This window comes from Cherax quadricarinatus, chromosome 2, assembly GCF_038502225.1.
Source record: "Cherax quadricarinatus isolate ZL_2023a chromosome 2, ASM3850222v1, whole genome shotgun sequence".
Lineage (NCBI taxonomy): Eukaryota > Metazoa > Arthropoda > Malacostraca > Decapoda > Parastacidae > Cherax > Cherax quadricarinatus.
In genome coordinates, this window is record NC_091293.1 from 22,291,415 (window position 1) to 22,313,528 (window position 22,114).

The 22,114-nt window shown below is 39.0% G+C and overlaps 1 protein-coding gene across 2 annotated transcripts in view; it reads right to left on the bottom strand.

Annotated features, from left to right (window-relative positions):
• The window catches only part of LOC128693591 (myb-like protein X), a 239,416-nt gene that overhangs the window by 209,604 nt on the left and 7,698 nt on the right, over window positions 1-22,114 (bottom strand). Inside the window, exon 3 of one of the 2 annotated variants that reach the window (XM_053783391.2) lies at window positions 2,554-2,683. In XM_053783391.2, the coding sequence (XP_053639366.2) occupies window positions 2,554-2,683 (130 nt within the window). Of the gene's footprint in view, window positions 1-2,553; window positions 2,696-22,114 lie in introns of both variants that reach the window. The other variant, XM_070087622.1, reaches the window with a different exon arrangement.

Sequence of the window (22,114 nt, forward strand, 5' to 3'; positions counted from 1 at the left end):
CACAACGTCTCCACTGCCTCCAGCCTCCTCCTCCTCGCTGCAGCATTTATAACCCATGCTTCACACCCATATAAGACTGTTGGTACCACTATACTCTCATACATTCTCTTCTTTGCCTCCATGGATAATATTCTTTGTGGTATAAACCTTGGTAATAAATACCGACAAGTTGGTTTAGAAAGACACGTAAGCAAACACTATAACATATTTATTAGAAAACGTTTCGGTCCTGGGACCTTGATCACTTCTAACATACAGAGGTAGAAAGACATTATATATATAGGCGGAGAGTGAGATGTGACGCACGTGACCTGAGGAATGTCATAAGAACATAAGAATGGAGGAACACTGTATGTTAGAAGTGATCAAGGTCCCAGGACCGAAACGTTTTCTAATAAATATGTTATAGTGTTTGCTTACGTGTCTTTCTAAACCAATATTCTTTGTCTCCACAGATACCTCACTGAACCATCAACCTTTTTTCCTTCATCAATTCCATAGTTTACGTCCTTCTTCATAAACCCATCCACTGACCAAAGCTTGTCAGGCCCCAAAAACTATCTGCCTCCACTCACTCCTATCTAACACACCCACACATGCTTGATGGATGTCCAAGTCCTTGGATACAAAACCTCCTTTACCCTTTTCCCTTCATCCTTTCCTTTTCCTGAAAGATCCTTACCCTGCTTCCCCTTTACAATAGATTTATAGGCCCTACAAGTCATCCTATTTTGTTCCATCCTCTCTAAATCTCCATACCATCTCAACAACCCCTCTTCAGCCCACTGGATACACAATATTGAAACCACCATTACCAGATGTAGATCAAACTAAATGTAAACTCTACCAGATGGACAATTGTCACACCTTGCACCATTATGTACTGGAATATGATAAAATTAATGAAATGTCAAAGTATTTTATCCATGATGGTATATTACCAATCATTCTGAAAAAATATCTTGACTTTGCCCACGGTAAATAACACATTACCACTTAACCTTTTTTTTCCTGTGTGCGCATGACCTAATTCATATTTCCATAAATTAACTCATTACGACTGTAACCAGATATATACATATAAACATTACCACTGTAACTTGTTCATCTATCAAAACTTTGCAGCCCTGTCATAGACCCATTATGTGCCTCAGTAATCTTTTAACCCTTTCAGGGTCCAAGGCCCAAATCTGGAGTCACGCACCAGTGTCCAAGAATTTAAAAAAAAAAAATTAGTTATTTTTTCTTATGAAATCGTAGAGAATCTTTTTGTGAAGGTAATAAAACAAAAAGTACGAAATTTGGTGGAAAATTGACGAAATTATGCTCTCACGAATTTTGATGTGTCAGCGATATTTACGAATCGGCGATTTTGCCGACTTTGACTCCCATTTTAGGCCAATTACATTATTCCAATCAACCAAATTCTTAGCTATTTCACTAGTATTACTTCTATTCTATCGATTGAACACAAGAAATCGCCAAGTCAACTGTTTCAACTACAAAATAAAGTGATCGGAAATTGTTAATTTGGCCAATTTAACACAAAGTTCAAAATATTCCAATTTCAAAATAGGGTCCAGAATGAACAATGTAGGCATTCCTGGCACTAAACTAACATTTCCTCTGTTCATTAGTTATGTTTTGAGGCTTTACAAATAAATTCCATTTTGATTTTTATTCACATAATGAATTTTTATTCACACCAAAAAATAGAAGATTTACTGTTACGCAATACTGTAATAATTGTATAAATATCATCACCATATTTGTGAATGTATATTAGACCCACCAGCTGACGTGTATTAGACGTGTGAGGTCGTTTGTTTACTCTTGAATATCGGCAAAAATTTAACATTTCTGCTACATTGAGCTCAGTTTCAAGCCATTTCCAGTGCTAAAACCAATCAAAATCATCTCTATTTCTGTAATATGTCTTCCATTCTATCAAATGAGACCAAGAAATCGCAAATACAACTATAAAAAACATACGAAAAAACACTGCAAAGTTGCTGTTTTAATCAAAAAATCATGATTTCATTTTTTTTCTCTCATTATACACAGCGTGCTGCAGGATCTGTTTTATGTGGTGCACACATACCACATAGATGTATTCTCTCATATCTAGGCCCAAATGTACCACTCACAGTTTATCAGAGTGAGCTGAGCTCATGGCGTAGATCTACGGTTTGGACCCTGAACGTAAAGCCGTAGATCCACGGGACGGACCCTGAAAGGGTTAACTACCACCCACAGGATGGGTATGGGGTGTTTAATAAAGATATTAAACTAACCTGGGTTATATACAAATAAATACTTGTTATATGCCTGTAATGTGTAAGATGCAACAATGTAAATACTGTATACCTACAGAAATGTATACCTACATAAATAGCTATATAATCAGTAATGAACGTCTTGCATACTTTGACTGTGTAAGAGGTTATCAAGACTGTTAGTTCATACTCAAATTTTTATATCTGGCTAACCTTCAGAAATATAAAAAAATTAAGTTTGTTTCAACCATTTCAGATTTTAATGACAATGACTTACCGATCTGAGTCTCTTTGGAGGATCTTTCTTAGAAGAGTTCTCAACACTCTGAGCCTCTTCTTTTTTTACTTCTTCACATGATGCACCATTTTCCTTTCCTTCTTTACTGTCTTCTTTGATTACCTCACCACTGAGAATATAGCTTTAAGGTAATAATCAATTCACTGAGCTATACAGGGAATTACAATTCATGATTAAATCTGAAAGTGTTAAAAATATAATAAAAAAAATTCTGGAATGCTTGGCCAAGCCTTCTATATGAAAGAGAAGTTATTACCTTCAAAAACATAGATAAAGTAAGTACTGTAAAAAAAAAAATGAGAAAAAGAAATTAATAATGTAGAAAGTTGTTTGTTACTCAAGAGAATTTGATACAGCAAAAAAAATATGCATTAAGGAAACTCTGAATTTGGCAAGTAACCCCAAACAAAACACCACATGAGCTAGAGAATCTACTTAAGAAAGAACTTAGCACTCTAAAAGGTAGCTTAAGTTTACACAGCACATGCATATATAAGGAAAGATAGGTACTTTAGTTCTTAACACTATCAACAGCAAAAGCAAAAAGTCAGGACTGCAAACTGCAAAGTAATGGGTGGTATATGGCTGGAATGTTCTAAAACTACTTGCAACTTTAAAAATCTACATGACAAACTAAATACTGAAGATGGGACACCATGAGAATGGCTTTGCTTTTTTCACTACAAATGCACATACATTCCTGGCATAGCAGAGGGAATAGAAGAACAGATGGATTACAATGTAACATGGGGGGGGGGAGGTTGATAATCATCCCCAGCATATAAATCAGAAACAAGGGAATAAAAAAAAAAAAAAAAAAAAAAAAAAAAAAAAAAAAAAAAAACCCTCTCCTGGGCTACTGTCTTAGATCATTAAATATTTCTGCTTCCACAGTGTCATAACTTATTCAGTTCCTTAATGATGACTGCTGCTATATGCCAGTTCATGGACTGAAAGGATAGTGATATTGTGGGTTCTCTAGGCACATTTTTATATTCCCTAACTCATACAGACCTGGAGTCTATCTGTGATCAGTTTTGAGTTTTTCTACCCTCGCAGCCTAGTCAAGAGAAAGCTTAGCTCTAACCTGTTGCTCAAGGTATCTTTTCAGTACCAGCAGCAGTGTTACAAGTACTGCTCGATTTACATAAAATGATGAATTTCAAAAGTAAATATGCAGGCAATGGCAATGTCATAAGCAGTTTTGCATGTTGATATTATAATAAGTTAACTATCAAGCTTTTCCCTGAGACTTTTGAAATGCTCTCTTACTTCAGGAGATTAGGAAAGGTAAGGGAATACTGGGGATGCAGATCCCAAACACTTCAAGAATAATTCTATCAGTAGTATACCCCTCATCATCTTGTGTTGCGGTCACAGTAGTAGTTTATGACACTCAGAAAAGGAAATAGGACATCTGTTCCTAACACAAACTGAAAAAAAAGCTCAATGTCTATCAATGTCATCAATGTACAATATAAGCTTAGTCTGCATATCAAGTACAACGTTCCTAAATGAACCAGTCTCCAATGACTCCATAAATTGGTATATTAGTGCATCCTTTACTGACAGATCCATAGCCATATTAAATTTGTTTTAGTTATGATATTTTTGTTTCATGCATGATAACAGGTACATCTTACATTTAGGTCACACTACACATCTGACTTCCATTTTCCTAATAGTTCTTGTTCTTATTTATTTCCTTTCATTTCCATGGGGAAGTGGAAAAGAATCCTTCCTGTGTGAGCCATGCATGTCGTAGGAGGCAACGAAAATGCCGGGAGCAAGGGGTTAGTAACCTCTTCTTCTGTATAATTTACTACACGTAAAAAGTAGGCTGGTACACAGCAACCATTCGGGGAGGTACTATCATCCTACCAAGTAAGTGTAAAAAGGAAGCCTGTATTTGTTTTACATGATGGTAGGATAGCTGGTGTCTTTTTTCCGTCTCAAACATGCAAGATTTCAGGTACGTTTTACTACTTCTACTTCTACTTACACCTAAGTCACATGACACATACATGTAAACGTTTATGTATACACACTCATCTGAGTTTTCTTTGATTTCATCTTAATAGTTCTTGTTCTTATTGTTTTTCCTTTCATATCTATGGGGAAGTGGAATAACAATCTTTCCTCTGTAAGCAATGTGTGTTGTAAAAGTCAACTAAAATGCCAGGAACAATGAGATAGTAACCCCTTTTCCCATTTAGCCTACCTAGAGTCCGAACACTTCGCCAATATCATCCCTTCAAGCGTCACATGGTTACATTACGTGGACGGCGTCCTCGTAATAACTCCCAAACGTTTTGATGTATGGAATCTTCAGGCAAGGCTCAACGCAGTTGAACCGGCGATCCAGTTTACATTAGAAGAAGAGTCCAATGACAAGCTACCTTTCCTAGACGTCCTCATTCGCAAAGTAGATAACAACCTAAGATTTCAAGTTTATCGGAAACCTACAAATAAAAATTATCTCACACACTTCTATTCCAGTCAAGATACTAAGACCAAAAGAGGCATCATCATCAGATTTTTCTTAAGAGCATTCCGATTTTGTAGTCCTGAGTTTCTTGACGAGGAATGTACATACATTTACCAAACCTTCACTGATTTACATTTCCCTTCCTTTTTCATCAAAGATTGCAAGAAGAGAGCTCTTCAGATCATTAATTCTCCACACACTAACACCACTCCTAACAAAGTTATAATTCTTCCCAACAGCCAGGTTGCACTGATCATTTCTAAAGTACTTTCACAAGCTAACACCAGAGTTGCCATCACTTCCAGCACTCCAATAAAGGATCAAACCAGGACAAAATCAAAGCACCACGAACCAGTGAACACAGGGGTTTACACTAAACCATGTGGAGACTGCGACAAGATTTATTTAGGTGAAACAGCAAGAAACCTTGACACCCACCTCAATGAACACATTGATGCATGCAGGAACGATAACTTAAACAACGCCTATGTACAATACCGAAATTCCACCAATCATGAAATTCAGGGACGCCCAATTAGTGATCAAAGAAACTAATTTCCGCAGACGCAAGTGCCTTGAATCAGCACTAATCGCTGTTTCTAATACAATTAAACAAAAACGCAGCTTCACCATCTCTGAAGTCTTAGCAAGAATCCTCCTGAAAACAGTAAACCCTGCCATCACATATTCTCTTCTGTTAATACTACACAAGCACATTATAGAGAATGAACATTGAAACAAGCCTTCTCTAGCCAGCCGCCAATAGAAACATTTGTCAAACCTATTTTTATGTTACCCAAGTACGTAATAGCTTTTATATCCTTTTACTCATGTGCAAGTTAATTGTTCTACCATATTGTATTACTACTACTACAACTTATATCACTACTACTACTACCACTAGTATGGCACCTCACTCTGAGCCTATATATACCCTCTATGTCCATGTACTGTTTGTAACGGCCTGACAAAGCTCCTGGAGAGCGAAACGTTGCCACAATAAAAATGTCACATTAGCTGAACTTGTGTCCGTTTCCTTTAAAGAAAGAGATAACTGTGGATGTTATGAATGAGAAGAAGCTGGATGTCCTGGCTTTAAGTGGAACAAAGCTGAAGGGGGTGGGAGAGTTTCAGTGGGGAGAAATAAATGGGATTAGATTAGGGTTTTCAAACAGAGTTAGAGCTAAAGGAGGAGTAGCAATAATGTTGAAGGATAAGTTATGGAAGGAAAAGACAGAATATAAATGTATAAATTCAAGGATTATGTGGTGTAAAATAAGGGTTGGATGTGAAAAGTGGGTTATAGTAAGTGTTTATACACCTGAAGAAGAGAGAAGTGTAGAGGAGAGAAAGATTTTCGGAAATGTTGAGCGAGTGCGTGAGGAGTTTTGAACCAAGTGAGAGAGTACTTGTGGTTGGGGATCTCAATGCTAATGTTGGTAAAAATATTGTGGAGGGAGTAGTAGGTAAATTTGTGGAGCCAGGGATAAATGAAAACTGGGAGCCTTTACCTGAGCTATATGTAGAAAGAGGTTTGGTAATAAGTAACAAATATTTTACGAATAAGAGGATAAATAAGTATACAAGGTATGATATAGCATGTAACGAAAGTAGTTTGTTAGATTATGTATTGGTAGATAAAAGGTTGATGGATAAACTTCAGGACGTACATGTTTACAGAGGGGCAACGGATATACTGGATCATTATTTAGTTATAGCTGCAGTTAGAGTAAGAGGTAAATGGGATAAAAGGAAAATGGCAACAACAAGTAAGAGAGAGATAAAAGTGTATAAACTAAGGGAGGAGGAAGTTAGGGTGAGATAAAAGCAACTATTGGCAGAAAGGTGGATTAGTGCAAGAATGAATAGTGGGGGGGGGGGTTGAAGAGGATTGGGATAGTTTTAAAAATGCAGTATTAGAATGTGGGGCAGAAGTTTGTGGCTATAGGAGGGTGGTTGCAGAAGGAAAGAGGCATGATTGGTGGAATGATGAAGTAAAGGGCGTGATAAAAAAGAAAAAGGTAGCTTATGAGAGGTTTTACAAAGCAGAAGTGTTATAAGAAGAGCAGAGTATATGGAGAGTACAAGAAAGATGAAGAGAGTGGTGAGAGAGTGCAAAAGGAGAGCAGATGATGGAGTGGGAGAGGCACTGTCAAGAAATTTTGCTGAAAATAAGAAAAAATTTTGGAGCAGGATAAACAAGTTAAGAAAGCCTAGGGAATGACTGGATTTGTCAGTTACAAACAGAGTAGGGGAGTTAGCAGATGGGAAGCTGGAGGTACTGGAAGATGACGGGAATATTTCGAGGAACTTTCAAATGTCGATGAAGGGAGGGGGTAATTTCGTGCACTGGCCAGGGAGGTATAACATCTTTTAGGAGTGAAGAAGACCAGGATGTGAGGGTGGGGGGAGGTACATGAGGCATTACGTAGAATAAAAGAGGGTAAAGCAACTGGAACTGACAGGATCATGACAGAAATGTTAAAAGCCAGAGGGCATAGTGTGTTGGAGTGATTGGTATTTTTGTTCAATAAATGTATGAAAGAGGGGAAAGTAAGTAGGGATTTGCAAAGAGCATGTACAATTCATTTACATAAAGGGAAGGGGGACATAAGAGATTGTAAAAATTATAGGGGAAAAAGTTTACTGAGTACACGAAGTCAAGTGTACGGTAGGGTTATTATTGAAAGAATTAGAGGTAAGTCAGAGAGTAGGATTGCAGATGAGCAAGGAGGCTTTAGGGTGGGTAGGGGATGTGTAGATCAAAAGTTTACATTGAAGCATATATATGAACAGTATTTAGATAAAGGGAAGGAAGTTTTCATTGCATTTATGGATTTACAAAAGGCATATGATAGAGTGGATAGGGGAGCAATGTGGCAGATGTTGCAAGTGCATGGAATGGGTAGTAAGTTACTAAATGCTGTAAAGAGTTTTTATGAGGATAGTGAGGCTCAGGTTAGAGTGTGTAGGAGAGAGGGACATTACTTCCCAGTAAAAGTAGGTCTTAGACAGCGATGTGTAATGTCATCATGGTTATTTAATATATTTACACATTAGGTTATAAAAGAAGTAAATGCTAGGGTGCTGAGGAGAGGGGTGGGATTAACCCTCTCAGGGTTTTGGCTGTAATAGTATGGCTTACGCACCAGGGTTTTTGATGTACTAGTACGCATAAATTCTAGCGCCCTCAAATCTAGTGAGAGAAAGCTGGTAGGCCTACATATGAAAGAATGGGTCTATGCGGTCAGTGTGCACAGTATAAAAAAATCCTGCAGCACACAGTGCGCAATGAGGAAAAAAAACTTTCACCGTGTTTTTCGATTAAAACAGCGACTTTGCACTGTATTTTCGTATGGTATTTATTGTTGTATTCTAGTTTTCCTGGTCTCATTTTATAGAATGGAAGACATATTGCAGAAATTGAGATGAATTTGACTAGTTTTACAGTGAAAATTACCTTGAAATTGAGCTCAAAGTAGCAGAAATGTTCGATTTTTACCAAAGTTCAAAAGTAAACAAAATGATAAGCGTCCAATACACGTTAACTGGCGAGTCTAATATTCTTTCACAAGTGCGCCGATATTATTTATACCATTTCTACACTAATGTAGTAGTGCACATAACAGTAAATCTTCTATTTTTTGTGAGAATAAAAATTCAAAGTGGAAAGCAAAAGAATGTAAGAGGGGCGTGGGGACAAGACTAATGAACAGAGGAAATGTTATTTTAGTGCCAGGAATGTCTCTCTTGTTTATTCTGGACCCAATTTGGAAATTGGCATCGCTTGAAATTTGTGTGAAATTGGCAAAATTGCTAAATTCTGACCACTGTATTGGATACTAGTTGAAATTGGTAAATGGGTGGTTTCTTGTACTCATTCGATAGAAAAAATGGAGTTCTAAAGAAACAGTTATGATTTTTGTCGACTAGTACACTGGAATTGGCCGAAAATAGGGCTCAAAGTAGGCAAAATCGCCGATGCGTAAACATCGTCGAGACCGCTAACTTCGTGAGAGCATAATTCCACAGGTTTTCTATCAAATTTCATACTTTTGGTGTCATTATGATTGGGAAAAGATTCTCTATCTTTTCATAAGAAAAATTTTTTTTTTTTTTTTTCGAAACTTTGGCGACCCTGAGAACAAGTCTCGGAGAGGGCCTGTCGACCCTGAAAGGGTTAACCCTTTCAGGGACGAGAGGGCCTCTCCTAATCTTGTTCTCAGGGTCAAAAATTTTTCGGAAAAAAAAAAAAAATATCTTTTCTTATGAAAGGATAGAGAATCTTTTTCCGATCATAATGAAACCAAAAGTATGAAATCTGATGGAAAACTTATGGAATTATGCTCTCGCGAAGTTAGCGGTCTCGCCAATGTTTACGTATCAGCTATTTTGCCCACTTTGAGCCCTATTTTCGGCCAATTTCAGTGTACTACTCGACAAAAATCATATTTATTTCGCTAGAACTCAATTTTTTCTATCAAATGAGTACAAGAAACCACCCATTTACCAATTTCAACTATGCAATAAAGTGGTTAGAAATTGGCAATTTTGCCAATTTCACACAAATTTCAAAAGATGCCAATTTCCAAATAGGGTCCAGAATAAACAAGACAGACATTCCTGGTAACAAAATAACAAGTTCTCTGTTCGTTAGTCATGTCCCCAGGCCCCTCTTATATTTCTTTTGCTTTCCACTTTGAATTTTTATTCTTACAAAAAATAGAAGATTTACTGTTATGCAGACTACTGCATTAGTGTAGAAATGGTATAAATAATACCAGCGCACTTGTGAAAGAATATTAGACTCACCAGTTGATGTGTATTGGATGCTTGGCATGATTTGTTTACTTTTGAACTTTGGTAAAAAATTGAACATTTCTGCTACTTTGAGCTCAATTTCAAGGTACTTTTCATTGTAAAACTAGTCAAAATCATCTCAATTTCTGTAATATGTCTTCCATTCTATAAAATGGGACCAGGAAAACTAGAATACAACCATAAATACCATACAAAAATACAGTGCAAAATCGCTGCTTTAATCCAAAAACACGGTCAAAGTTTTTTTTCTCATTACGCACTGTGTGCTGCAGGATTTTTTTTATACTGTGCACACTGGCCACATAGACCCATTCTTTCATATGTAGGCCTACCAGCTTTCTCTCGCTAGATCTGAAGGCGTTCTAGTACGTCAATAACCCTGGTGCATAAGCCGTACTAGTAGGCCGAAAACCCTGAAAGGGTTAAATTATGGTGAATCAAATACAAATGGGAGTCAACACAGTTACTTCTTGCTGATGATACTGTATTTATGGGAAATTCTAAAGCTGCAAAGGTTAGTGGACAAGTTTGGGAGGGTGTGTAAAGGTAGAAAGTTGAAAATGAACATAGATAAGAGTAAGATGATGAGGGTATCAAACGAGTTAGATAAAGAAAAACTGGATATCACATTAGACAGAGTATGGAAGAAGTAAATGTTTTCAGATATTTGGGAGTTGACTTGCCAGCAGATAGGTTTATGAAGGATGAGGTTAACCATAGAACTGATGAAGGTGCATTGAGGTATCTTTTTTTTTTTTTTCAACAAGTCGGCCATCTCCCACCGAGGCAGGGTGACCCAAAAAGAAAGAAAATCCCAAAAAGAAAATACTTTCATCATTCAACACTTTCACCTCACTCACACATAATAACTGTTTTATGCAGAGGTGCTCAGAATATAACAGTTTCGAAGCATATACATATAAAGATACACAACATATCCCTCCAAACTGCCAATATCCCAAACCCCTCCTTTAAAGTGCAGGCACTGTACAGTGGACCCCCGCATACCGATTTTAATCCGTGCAAGAGGGGTCATTGTTATGCGAAATAATCGGTATGCGAATGAATTTTCCCCATAAGAAATAATGGAAATCAAATTAATCCGTGCAAGACACCCAAAAGTATGAAAAAAAAAATTTTACCACATGAAATATACATTTTCCTACACACAAAGAGAAGGATACATGCACAATAGTAGAGTAGTACATGCGCAGTATATATTGTGCATGTACTACTCTACTAAATGAAGAATAAATGACACTTACCTTTATTGAAGATGCAGCAATGACTGATGAGACACTGTGTCCTGGGAGTGCCTTTTCCTCCTGAGTACTGTAGGTCCTGTTTGGTATTTTCTTCCAGAACAGGCCTTATCACACTGTGTATGCCACTACGATTCTTAAATCTCTCAAACCAACCTTTGCTGGCTTTAAATTCACCAATACAAGCACTAGTTCCAGGCATTTTTCCCTGTTCACCTGGGTGTTAGTCGACTTGTGTGGGTTGCATCCTGGGAGACAAGATTAAGGACCCCAATGGAAATAAGTTAGACAGTCTTCGATGACACTGACTTTTTTGGGTTATCCTGGGTGGCAAATCCTCTGGGGTTAATTGTTTCTTGGTATTCTCAATAACCCACACCAACAACGGTGCTACAGCAGCAGCAGCAGCTGACGGTGGTACAGCAGCAGCAGACGATGCTACAGCAGCAGCAGACGATGCTACAGCAGCAACAGACGATGTTACAGCAGCAGCAGACGATGCTACAGCAGCAGCAGCAGCAGCAGCAGACGATGCTACAGCAGCAACAGACGATGTTACAGCAACAGCAGACGATGCTACAGCAGCAGCAGCAGCTGACGGTGGTACAGCAGCAACAGACGATGCTACAGCAGCAGCAGACGATGCTACAGCAGCAACAGCAGCTGACGGTGGTACAGCAGCAACAGACGATGTTACTGCAGCAGCAGACGATGCTACAGCAGCAGCAGCAGCTGACGGTGGTACAGCAGCAACAGACGATGCTACAGCAGCAGCAGACGATGCTACAGCAGCAGCAGCAGCTGACGGTGGTACAGCAGCAACAGACGATGCTACAGCAGCAGCAGACGATGCTACAGCAGCAGCAGCAGCTGACGGTGGTACAGCAGCAACAGACGATGTTACTGCAGCAGCAGACGATGCTACAGCAGCAGCAGCAGCTGACGGTGGTACAGCAGCAACAGACGATGCTACAGCAGCAGCAGCAGCAGACGATGCTACAGCAGCAACAGACGATGTTACAGCAGCAGCAGACGATGCTACAGCAGCAGCAGCAGCTGACGGTGGTACAGCAGCAGCAGACGATGCTACAGCAGCAGCAGCAGCAGACGATGCTACAGCAGCAACAGACGATGTTACAGCAGCAGCAGACAATGCTACAGCAGCAGCAGACGGTGGTACAGCAGCAACAGACGATGCTACAGCAGCAGCAGACGATGCTACAGCAGCAGCAGCAGCTGACGGTGGTACAGCAGCAACAGACGATGTTACTGCAGCAGCAGACGATGCTACAACAGCAGCAGCAGCTGACGGTGGTACAGCAGCAACAGACGATGCTACAGCAGCAGCAGACGATGCTACAGCAGCAACAGACGATGTTACAGCAGCAGCAGACGATGCTACAGCAGCAGCAGCAGCAGCAGACGATGCTACAGCAGCAGCAGCAGCAGCTGACAGTGCAGCAGCAGCAGCAGCTGTACCACCAATAGTAGCGATGGTTGATTGGGGTTTATTATACAACTTGGCCAGCTCGGAGACACGCACTCCACTTTCATACTTATCAATGATCTTTTTCTTCATCTCTATTGTAATTCTCACCCTTATTGCTGTAGGGTTGGCACTAGAAGCTTTCTTGGGGCCCATGGTCACTTATTTTCCAGAAAAAGCACCGAAAACACTGTAATAATACGAAATATTCCGATTGTATGCTTGGATGTTACCGCGGAGGCTGGCTGGTAAACAATGCCACCGGCGGCAAATGTGAGGCTGGCTGAGGGCGCACATTGGACGCGTCTCGGACGAAAATCGGTGAGTGGGTTTTTAAGCGGTATGCGAGGCAAAATTTTTGCGATTAAAGCAAGCGGTATGCGGATTAATCGTTATGTGATGCCATCGGTATGCGGGGGTCCACTGTACTTCCCATTTCCAGGACTCAAGTCCAGCTATATAAAAATAACCAGTTTCCCTGAATCCCTTCACTAAATATTAACCTGCTAACACTCCAACAGCTCGTCAGGTCCCAAATACCATTCGACTTCATTCACTCCTATCTAACACGCTCACACACGCTTGCTGGAAGTCCAAGCCCCTCGCCCACAAAACCTCCTTAACCCCTTCCCTCCAACCCTTTTGAGGACAACACCTACCCCGCCTTTCTTTCCCTACAGATTTATATGCTCTCCATGTCATTCTACTTTGATCCATTTTCTCTAAATGACCAAACCACCTCAACAAACCCGCTTCAGCCCTCTTACTAATACTTTTATTAACTCCACACCTTCTTCTAATTTCCACACTCCAAATTTTCTGCATAATATTTACACCACACATTGCCCTTAGACAGGACATCTCCAATGCCTCCAACCGCCTCCTTGCTGCAGCATTTACAACCCAAGCTTCACACCCATATAAGAGTGTTGGTACTACTATACTTTCATACATTCCCATCTTTGCCTCCACAGATAACGTTTTTTGTCTCCACATATACCTCAATGCACCACTCCCCTTTTTTCCTTCATCAATTCTATGATTAACCTCATCCTTCATAAATCCATCTGCTGACACATCAACTCCCAAATATCTGAAAACATTCACTTCTTCCATACTCCTCCTCCCCAATTTGATGACTAATTTTTCTTTATCTAAATCATTTGATACCCTCATCACCTTACTCTTTTCTATGTTTACTTTTAACTTTCTACCCTTACGCACACTCCCAAACTCGTCCACTAACCTTCGCAATTTTTCTTTAGAATCTCCCATAAGCACAGTATCATCAGCAAAAATTAACTGTGTCAATTCCCATTTTGTATTCGATTCCCCATCATTTAATCCCACCCCTCTCCCGAACACCCTAGCATTTACTTCTTTTACAACCCCATCTATAAACATATTAAACATCCATGGTGACATTACACATCCCTGTCTAAGACCTACTTTTACCGGGAAGTAGTCTCCCTCTCTTCTACACACCCTAACCTGAGCCTCACTATCCTCATAAAAACTCTTTACAGCATTTAGTAACTTACCACCTATTCCATATACTTGCAACATCTGCCACATTGCTCCCCTATCCACTCTATCATATGCCTTTTCTAAACCTATAAATGCAATGAAAACTTCCCTACTTTTATCTAAATACTGTTCACATATATGCTTCAATGTATACACATGATCTACACATCCCCTACCCACTCTAAAACCTCCTTGCTCATCCGCAATCCTACATTCTGTCTTACCTCTAATTAATAATAAAAATAATAATAATAATAAGTTTATTTCTTTGTAAAGGTTACAATGTGTAATTACAGTTTTGATTTGCTAAGTACAAAGATAGCCACTATCATGCCGAGGCATTTCGGGCAAACTAATCCTAATACATAGTAACTAATTAAAACTAGATAAGAGAATAGTACATAGTAATTATACTTAAAACTAAACAGAGAATAGTGGTTAGCTGTTTTACAATCTTATTTGGACTTAATAAATCTTATGTATACTTAGTACAAAATCTAATTTACAAGGAATGGTGCAGGTGGTAATATTTTATGGAATGGCAGAATTAAAAGCCAGGTGGTCACATGATAAAACTAGTCAGTAGATGTTTGGTTGATTTGGTTAATATTGTGAGATAAGATGATTTTTTTAGCAGAGTCCTAAATTTATAAGTTGTCTGGGGATCCTTGACCTGTTCCGGTAGCGAGTTCCAGATCTTTGGGCCTTTTATGTGCATAGTGAGTCTTACTCGAGTGATGTTGAAAAGTGCCTTATGCCTTGTATTGTGACTGTGCACTCTGTTGTAACTGTCAAGGAGTAGTTTTAGGGGAGGGTTTACAGTGGAGTTTAAAGTTCTGTATATGTAGTAGGCACAATAATAAGTGTGTATGTCTTGTATATTTAGTAAGTTGAGTCTTTTGAAAAGTGGTGGGGTGTGCTGTCTAGCACAGGAACTGGTTATCACCCGCACAGCAGCTTTTTGTTGGATTATTAAGGGTTTAAGGTGGTTGGAAGTAGTTGAGCCCCAGGCACAGATACCATAGGTGAGGTAAAGATATATTAGAGAGTGGTACAGGGTAAGGAGAGTCGTTTGTGGTACATAGTAGCGTATCTTGGAAAGGATTCCTACTGATTTGGAAATTTTCTTGGCTATGTGATGGGTATGGGACTGAAATTTAAGATTACAGTCAAGGAGAAGACCTAGAAATTTGCCCTCCGTGTGTCTTGATATATGGGAACCATTTAACAGTATGTTTAGTTGAATATTTGAGGCTCTGTTGCCAAACAGCATGAAGTATGTTTTGTCTATGTTGAGAGTGAGTTTGTTGGTCATCATCCAAGCATATATCTTTAGCAGTTCAGTGTTTACAGTGTTTTCAAGCACAGCTGGGTCTGAATGGGAGTAGACATATATAGTGTCATCTGCGAATAGAACTGGTGTAAGGAGTTGGGATGCATTGGGGAGATCATTGATGTAGATGAGAAAGAGGAGTGGGCCTAGGATACTACCTTGGGGTACTCCTACAGCTACAGGTTGGATAGTGGAGTCAACTCCATTTGCATGCACATACTGGTGTCTGTCGATAAGATAGGATTTTAGGTAGTCAAAAGAATGTTCTCTTATGCTGTAATGATTCAGTTTGAGGTGCAAGAGATTGCGGCCAACTGTGTCAAATGATTTTCTTAGGTTGACAAAGAGCCCCAGGGGATATTCATTTTTATCGAGAGCTGTGTATATTAGGTCAAGCATTTGTATAATAGCATCATTCGTGCTTTTTTTCTTGGTCTAAATCCAAATTGGCATGGGTTAAGTATGTTATTGGATGTAAGGTAGGAGCAAAGTCACTTGTGTATTATTTTTTCAAATATCTTGGAGAGTAAGGGCAAGTTTGATATGGGTCTGTAATTGTTCAAACCAGTTGGATCTCCACCTTTGTGGATCGGGGTGACCCTTGCTGTCTTGAGTATGAATGGGAAGGTTGAGGATGCTATAGATCTGTTAAACATTGTTGCAATAATGGGCGACAGTTCTGGTGTAGCTTTTTTATATATGAATGGCGGCAAGTTATCTAGATCACCTGATTTAGTTTTTTAATGATTTAATGATGAGTGAGACTTCAGTGGGATTAGTTGAAGCTAGAAATAGAGTATTTGGATAGTTGCCAGTGAGGTACTTGCTCGGATGGGTATTTGAGCTAGGAATTTGACTCGCTAGCTTTGATCCTACAGTAGAGAAGAAGACATTAAATTTGTCGGCCATGTCTATAGGTTGCATGTGAGGTTGCATGTGGTTTAGTTAAGTCTATCTATTTCCAGTTGGTTTCCTTGAGCCCAAAATTTTGGAGAGGGTTTGCCAGGTACTTTTCATGTCACCTTTCATTTCACTAAATCTATTTTCATAATACATTTGCTTTGATTTACGTATTAGTTTTGTGAGTATTGATGTGTATCTTTTAGTAAATTCTTTAGTAATTAAGCCTAATCTGAACTGGTTTTCAAACTGGTGTTTTTTATTAATAGATTTGAGGATACTTCTAGTTAGCCTTGGACTGTTCAGCCTTTTTTTTTTTTTGTGATCTGTTTCGTTTTGATTGGGCAATGTTTGTTGTAGAGGTTTAGGGTTTTATGTAAAAAAATTTTAATATCTTTATCGATATTATTACTGTCATCTAGCTCTCTCTGCCAATCAATGGCACCTAGAGCTAGTTTTAGGTTGTTTATCGATGTCTCATCATGCAGGCGAAATGAGATCTTTCTTGTTTCTTGAGGCAGTTTAGAAAGGTATCCAGGATAGTGGTCTGTGGTGTTATCTGTGATTATACCTGCTTGTGGTGGGGATATTATGTTGGTCCAGATATGGTTGAGTAATGAGGCACTAGTGTCAGAGATTCTTGTTGGCTTCGTTATAGAGGGTAGCAATAAGCTGTTGTTCATAGCATTTGTGAAATCAGCTACTGGAGGGTCAGTTGCTTTGATAAGGTTGATGTTGAAATCTCCTGCTAGTATCAGATGGTGTTTATTCAACTCTGACTCAATTATCATGTTTCTAAGCTTATTGCTAAAAGTGTAAATGTTTGAGTGTGGTAGTCTGTAGACTGCACCAACTGCTATAGGTTTCTTAAGTGTTCTTGATGTGAATTTAGCTATTATATATTCACCATTTTCATCCCGTACATTAGTTGATTTCACACATTCTAGTTCATCAGAGTAATAGATGGCAGTGCCTCCTTTTCCTGGTATACTCAGTAAACTTATTCCTCTATAATTTCTACAATCTCTTCTGTCCCCCTTCCCTTTACATAAAGGGACTATACATGCTCTCTGCCAATCCCTAGGTATCTTCCCCTCTTTCATACATTTATTAAACAAAAATACCAACCACTCCAACAGTAAATCCTCCCTGCTTTCAACATTTCTGTCATGATCCCGTCAGTTCCAGCTGCTTTACCCCCTTTCATTCTACGTAATGCCTCATGCACCTCCCCCACACTCACATCCTGCTCTTCTTCACTCCTAAAAGATGGTATACCTCCATGGCCAGTGCATAAAATTACCACCTCCCTTTCTTCGTCGACATTTAAAAGTTCCTCAAAGTATTCTCGCCATCTACCCAACACCTCCATCTCCCCATCTACTAACTCCCCTACTCTGTTTTTAACTGACAAATCCATTCGTTCCCTAGGCTTTCTTAACTTGTTTATCTCACTCCAAAATTTTCTCTTATTTTCAGCAAAATTTCTTGACACTGCCTCTCTCACTCTATCATCTGCTCTCCTTTTGCACTCTCTCACCACTCTCTTCACCTTTCTTTTACTCTCCATATACTCTACTCTTCTTATAACAATTCTGCTTTGTAAAAACCTCTCATAAGCTACCTTTTTCTCCTTTATCACACCCTTTACTTCCTCATTCCAACAATGACTCCTCTTTCCTCCTGCACCCACCCTCCTATAACCACAAACTTCTGCCCCACATTCTAATACAGTGGTCCCTCGATAATAGTCCGGCTCGATAGTCGTCCTTTTCGGAAACTGTCGCATTATTTTGTCCAAACATTGGCTCGCAAATGGTCCATTGACTCGCTAATCGTTGTTCATCTGGGACATGTACATACAGCCCCGAGCCGCCTCACATTCCATTCCCAGCCTTTGTGCCATTGTTTATCAGTGATTGAGGATGATCCCACGAGTTCATACGATACATTTCATAATATTCCATTCGTTTTGGTGCTTGCAACTGCACCAACTTGCACCATGGCTCCAAAGAAACCTTCTAATGCCAGCCCTTTGGTAAAGAATGTGAGAAACACATAATTTAGGAAAAAGTTTATAGAAAAATATGAAGGTGGTGGTGGTGGTAGAGTAGAAGCAGTTGTGATAGTGGCTGATGGTGGTATAGGGTGGTAGTGATGGTGGTAGAAGGTGGTAGTGATGGTGGTAGCAGTTGTAATAGTGGTAGAAGGTGGTAGTGATGGTGGCAGCAGTTGTAATAGTGGAAGAAGTTGGTAGCGATGGTGGTAGCACTTGTAATAGTGGTAGAAGGTGGTAGTGATGGTAGTAGATGGTGGTAGTGGTTGTGATGGTGGTAGAGGGTGCCTTCTTCAGTGATTCAGCAATTCTACTAACTCCTCCAATGTTGTTGGAGTTATATAGGGCTACAGAAAACACCGCCGCCTCAGCTGCTGCTTCACCACCATTATGGATGGCTTACTCTCAGTGGCCCTTATACACCCAACAACAACACAACACAACACTTCGTGACATACATAATGACTTATTTTATTCATTCTAGAATACAGTGGACCCCCGACATTCGATGGCATCGACATTCGATAAATCTGACATTCGATGCATTTTAAAGCAAAAATTTCGCCTCAGCATTCGATGGAAAACCCAACATTCGATACGATTCGTACGAGACGTGTCCACGTGTGGCCTGAACTGCACCGTGTGTGCCAGTGTTTACAAGCCAGCCAGTGTGCACGCATCTAAGGATACATTCGGTACATTCCATATTATCCATATTCTCACTGTTTTTGGTGCTTGTTTCTGCAAAATAAGTAACCATGGGCCCCAAGAAAGCTTCTAGTGCCAACCCTTCGAGAAAAAAGGTGCTATTGACTATTGAAATGAAGAAAGAGATAATTGCAAAGTACGAAAGTGGAGTACGTGTGTCGGAGTGCATGATGATTTGGTAAAGAAACTGCCTGCAACTAGTGGTGATGTGAGTGAATTTAAGGCCAGCAAAGGTTGGTTTGAAAGATTTAAGAATCGTAGTGGTATACACTGTGTGGTAATGCATGATGAGGCTGCCAGTTCAAGTCCTAATGGAAGGGGATTCCCCTTCTAAACACTAACACCATCCACACTCTCCCCTCCTCCCATCCCATCAATCATCACCAGATCTTTATTAAAGCTAAGTGCCAATTATTCTATTGTTATTAATCTATTGTTATTGTTGTTATTGTAATTATTCTATTGCATTAAACTTAATATTTCATGTGGTAAATTTTTTTTTTCATACTTTTGCTGTCTTGCACGGATTAAATTGATTTCCATTATTTCTTATGGGGAAAATTAATTCAACTCTCGATATTTTCGACATTCGATAGCTCTCAGGAACGGATTAGTATCGAATGTCGAGGGTCCACTGTATATTCCATGTTTCTATGTTATTAGTATGTGATCTCAGACGGCTTACTCTCAGTGGCCCTTATACAGCAGGGCCCCACTTATATGGCAGGTTAGGTTCCAGGCTACCGCCGTAAAGCGGAAATCGCCGTTAAGTGGAACACCCTTTTTTTCCACTTACAAATGCATACAAATACTAGATAACAAGTTTACACTAACATATATTAAGTTAGCAATAGAACTAGTCATAAAAAAAAACGATAAAAAAGTACAATACACACATAGTGCACTCATTACTTAACTTAAATTATTTATAGTCTTAATCTAGGGTGAGACAAGTAGTATTTATTGTAAGAAATCAAGTGTGGTATGTATGGTAGTCAGCCGGACAACCATACCAGGCCACCCCACCTACACATAATATTCTATTACATTTAAGCATCCCAGAGCGATAAAATGCATATACAGTTTACTCATTACTTACCTTAAAATATTTTTAGTCTTAATCTAGGGTGAGATGAGTAGTATTTATTGTAAAAAATCAAGTGTGGTATGTATGGTAGTCAGCCGGGCTACCATACCAGGCCAACCCACCCACACATATATTCTGTGATATTTAAGCATCCCAGAGCAATAAAATGTATATACAGTTTACTCATTACTTACCTTAAAATATTTGTTGTCTTAATGTAGGGTCAGGAGTAAGTAAATGAGATAAAACGAATAAATGAGAGAGAGAAGGAATGAGTGCATGAGAGAGGACAGGCGCAGAGTTATGTAAACAAACCAGGTGAAGTTAAGTTTTGTAAACAAACAAAGTGTACACGTCTGGTTTGTGTACAAGTTACATTGTGTACAGGTTGTCTCTACATTGATACGGTAGAATAAATAAAGAAGAACACTCCCATTCTCATGTAACATCATTTTGAGAAGAAATGACGCTCTGAGTGAAGGCAATGGAAATAAGTCACTCTGACTTTTTTGGGTTATCCTGGGTTCTCTACACATATGCTGTTATGTATGATAATCTATGTAACTGTATTTGTGTATACCTGAATAAACTTACTTACATACATACAAAGGAATAATTTTCTACAGTTACCCCCCAGTAACACATTTTCTCTTGTGTTAGATTAGAGAAAATGTTATTCTTGGTGTCACTTGTACAAGTTATCTGGCTACCACATCTCATATTTATGTTTATTTATTCTATTGTGGGGTGTATTTATCATCTTTATATGTTATGTATCATGGTTATTATATAATTTTGAAAAAAAAATCATGGATGGATTAATGAAAATGTGGATATTAACGTAATATACGACATTTAATGAGACTCAGTGATTATTAGTATTATTATTTCTAATATGGCGTCACTTGTGCAAGTCGTCTGCTACCACATCTCGTATATATGTTTATTTATTCTACTGTGGGGTGTATTTATCATATTTATATGTTATGCATCGTGTTTATTATATAATTCTGAAAAAAATATCATAGATGGATTAAAGAAAATGTGTATATTAAAGTAATATATGACATTTAAATGAGCCTCGGTGATTATCATTATCATTACTAATATGACGTCTGGAGACAAAGAACACTCTTACTGATTTTAATGTGTACCTGCATGCCAGCACAGTATGGAAGTTTATTTAAGTACAGGTATACATAAGCATAATTATCCGAGTATATATATAAAACATGAAATAACTTTTAAAAACACTTAAAATTTTGGAGTTTCCAGACATAATGGAGAGACTTAGTGCTTACGGATCTTACAGAGAATGTAAACAAACCAGGTGGGGCGCGGTGACCGTATTAGAAAGTCAGGTGGGGGGAGCCGTATAGCGAGTTTTGGTCATAATTTGAAATGACCGTATTAGCGGAATGCCGTAAAGCGAAACGCCGTAAAGCGGGGGCCCTACTGTACACCCAACAGCAACACAACACAACACCTCGTGACATACATAATGATTTATTTAATTCATTCTAGAGTATATTCCATGTTTCTATGTTATTAGCATGTGACATCAGACACTTACTTGATCCTAAGAGATTTTTGGAAAGAACACTTCAGTATCCTCCACTGCATAAGCCTTATAGGCAAGGCTTGGGAGGGAGTGACTACCAGGACTTTGAACTCTGCTTGGAGAAAATTGTGGCCAGATTGTGTCCAAAAGAGGGATTTTGAGGGGTTTGTGGCTACCCTGATGAGCCTATGTCAGTTGTGAACTCTATTGTGGCATTGGGGAGTTCCATGGGGTTGGATGTGAGTTTGGAGGATGTGGAAGAGTTGGTGGAGGACCACAGGGAAGAGCTAACCACTGAGGAGCTGCAAGAG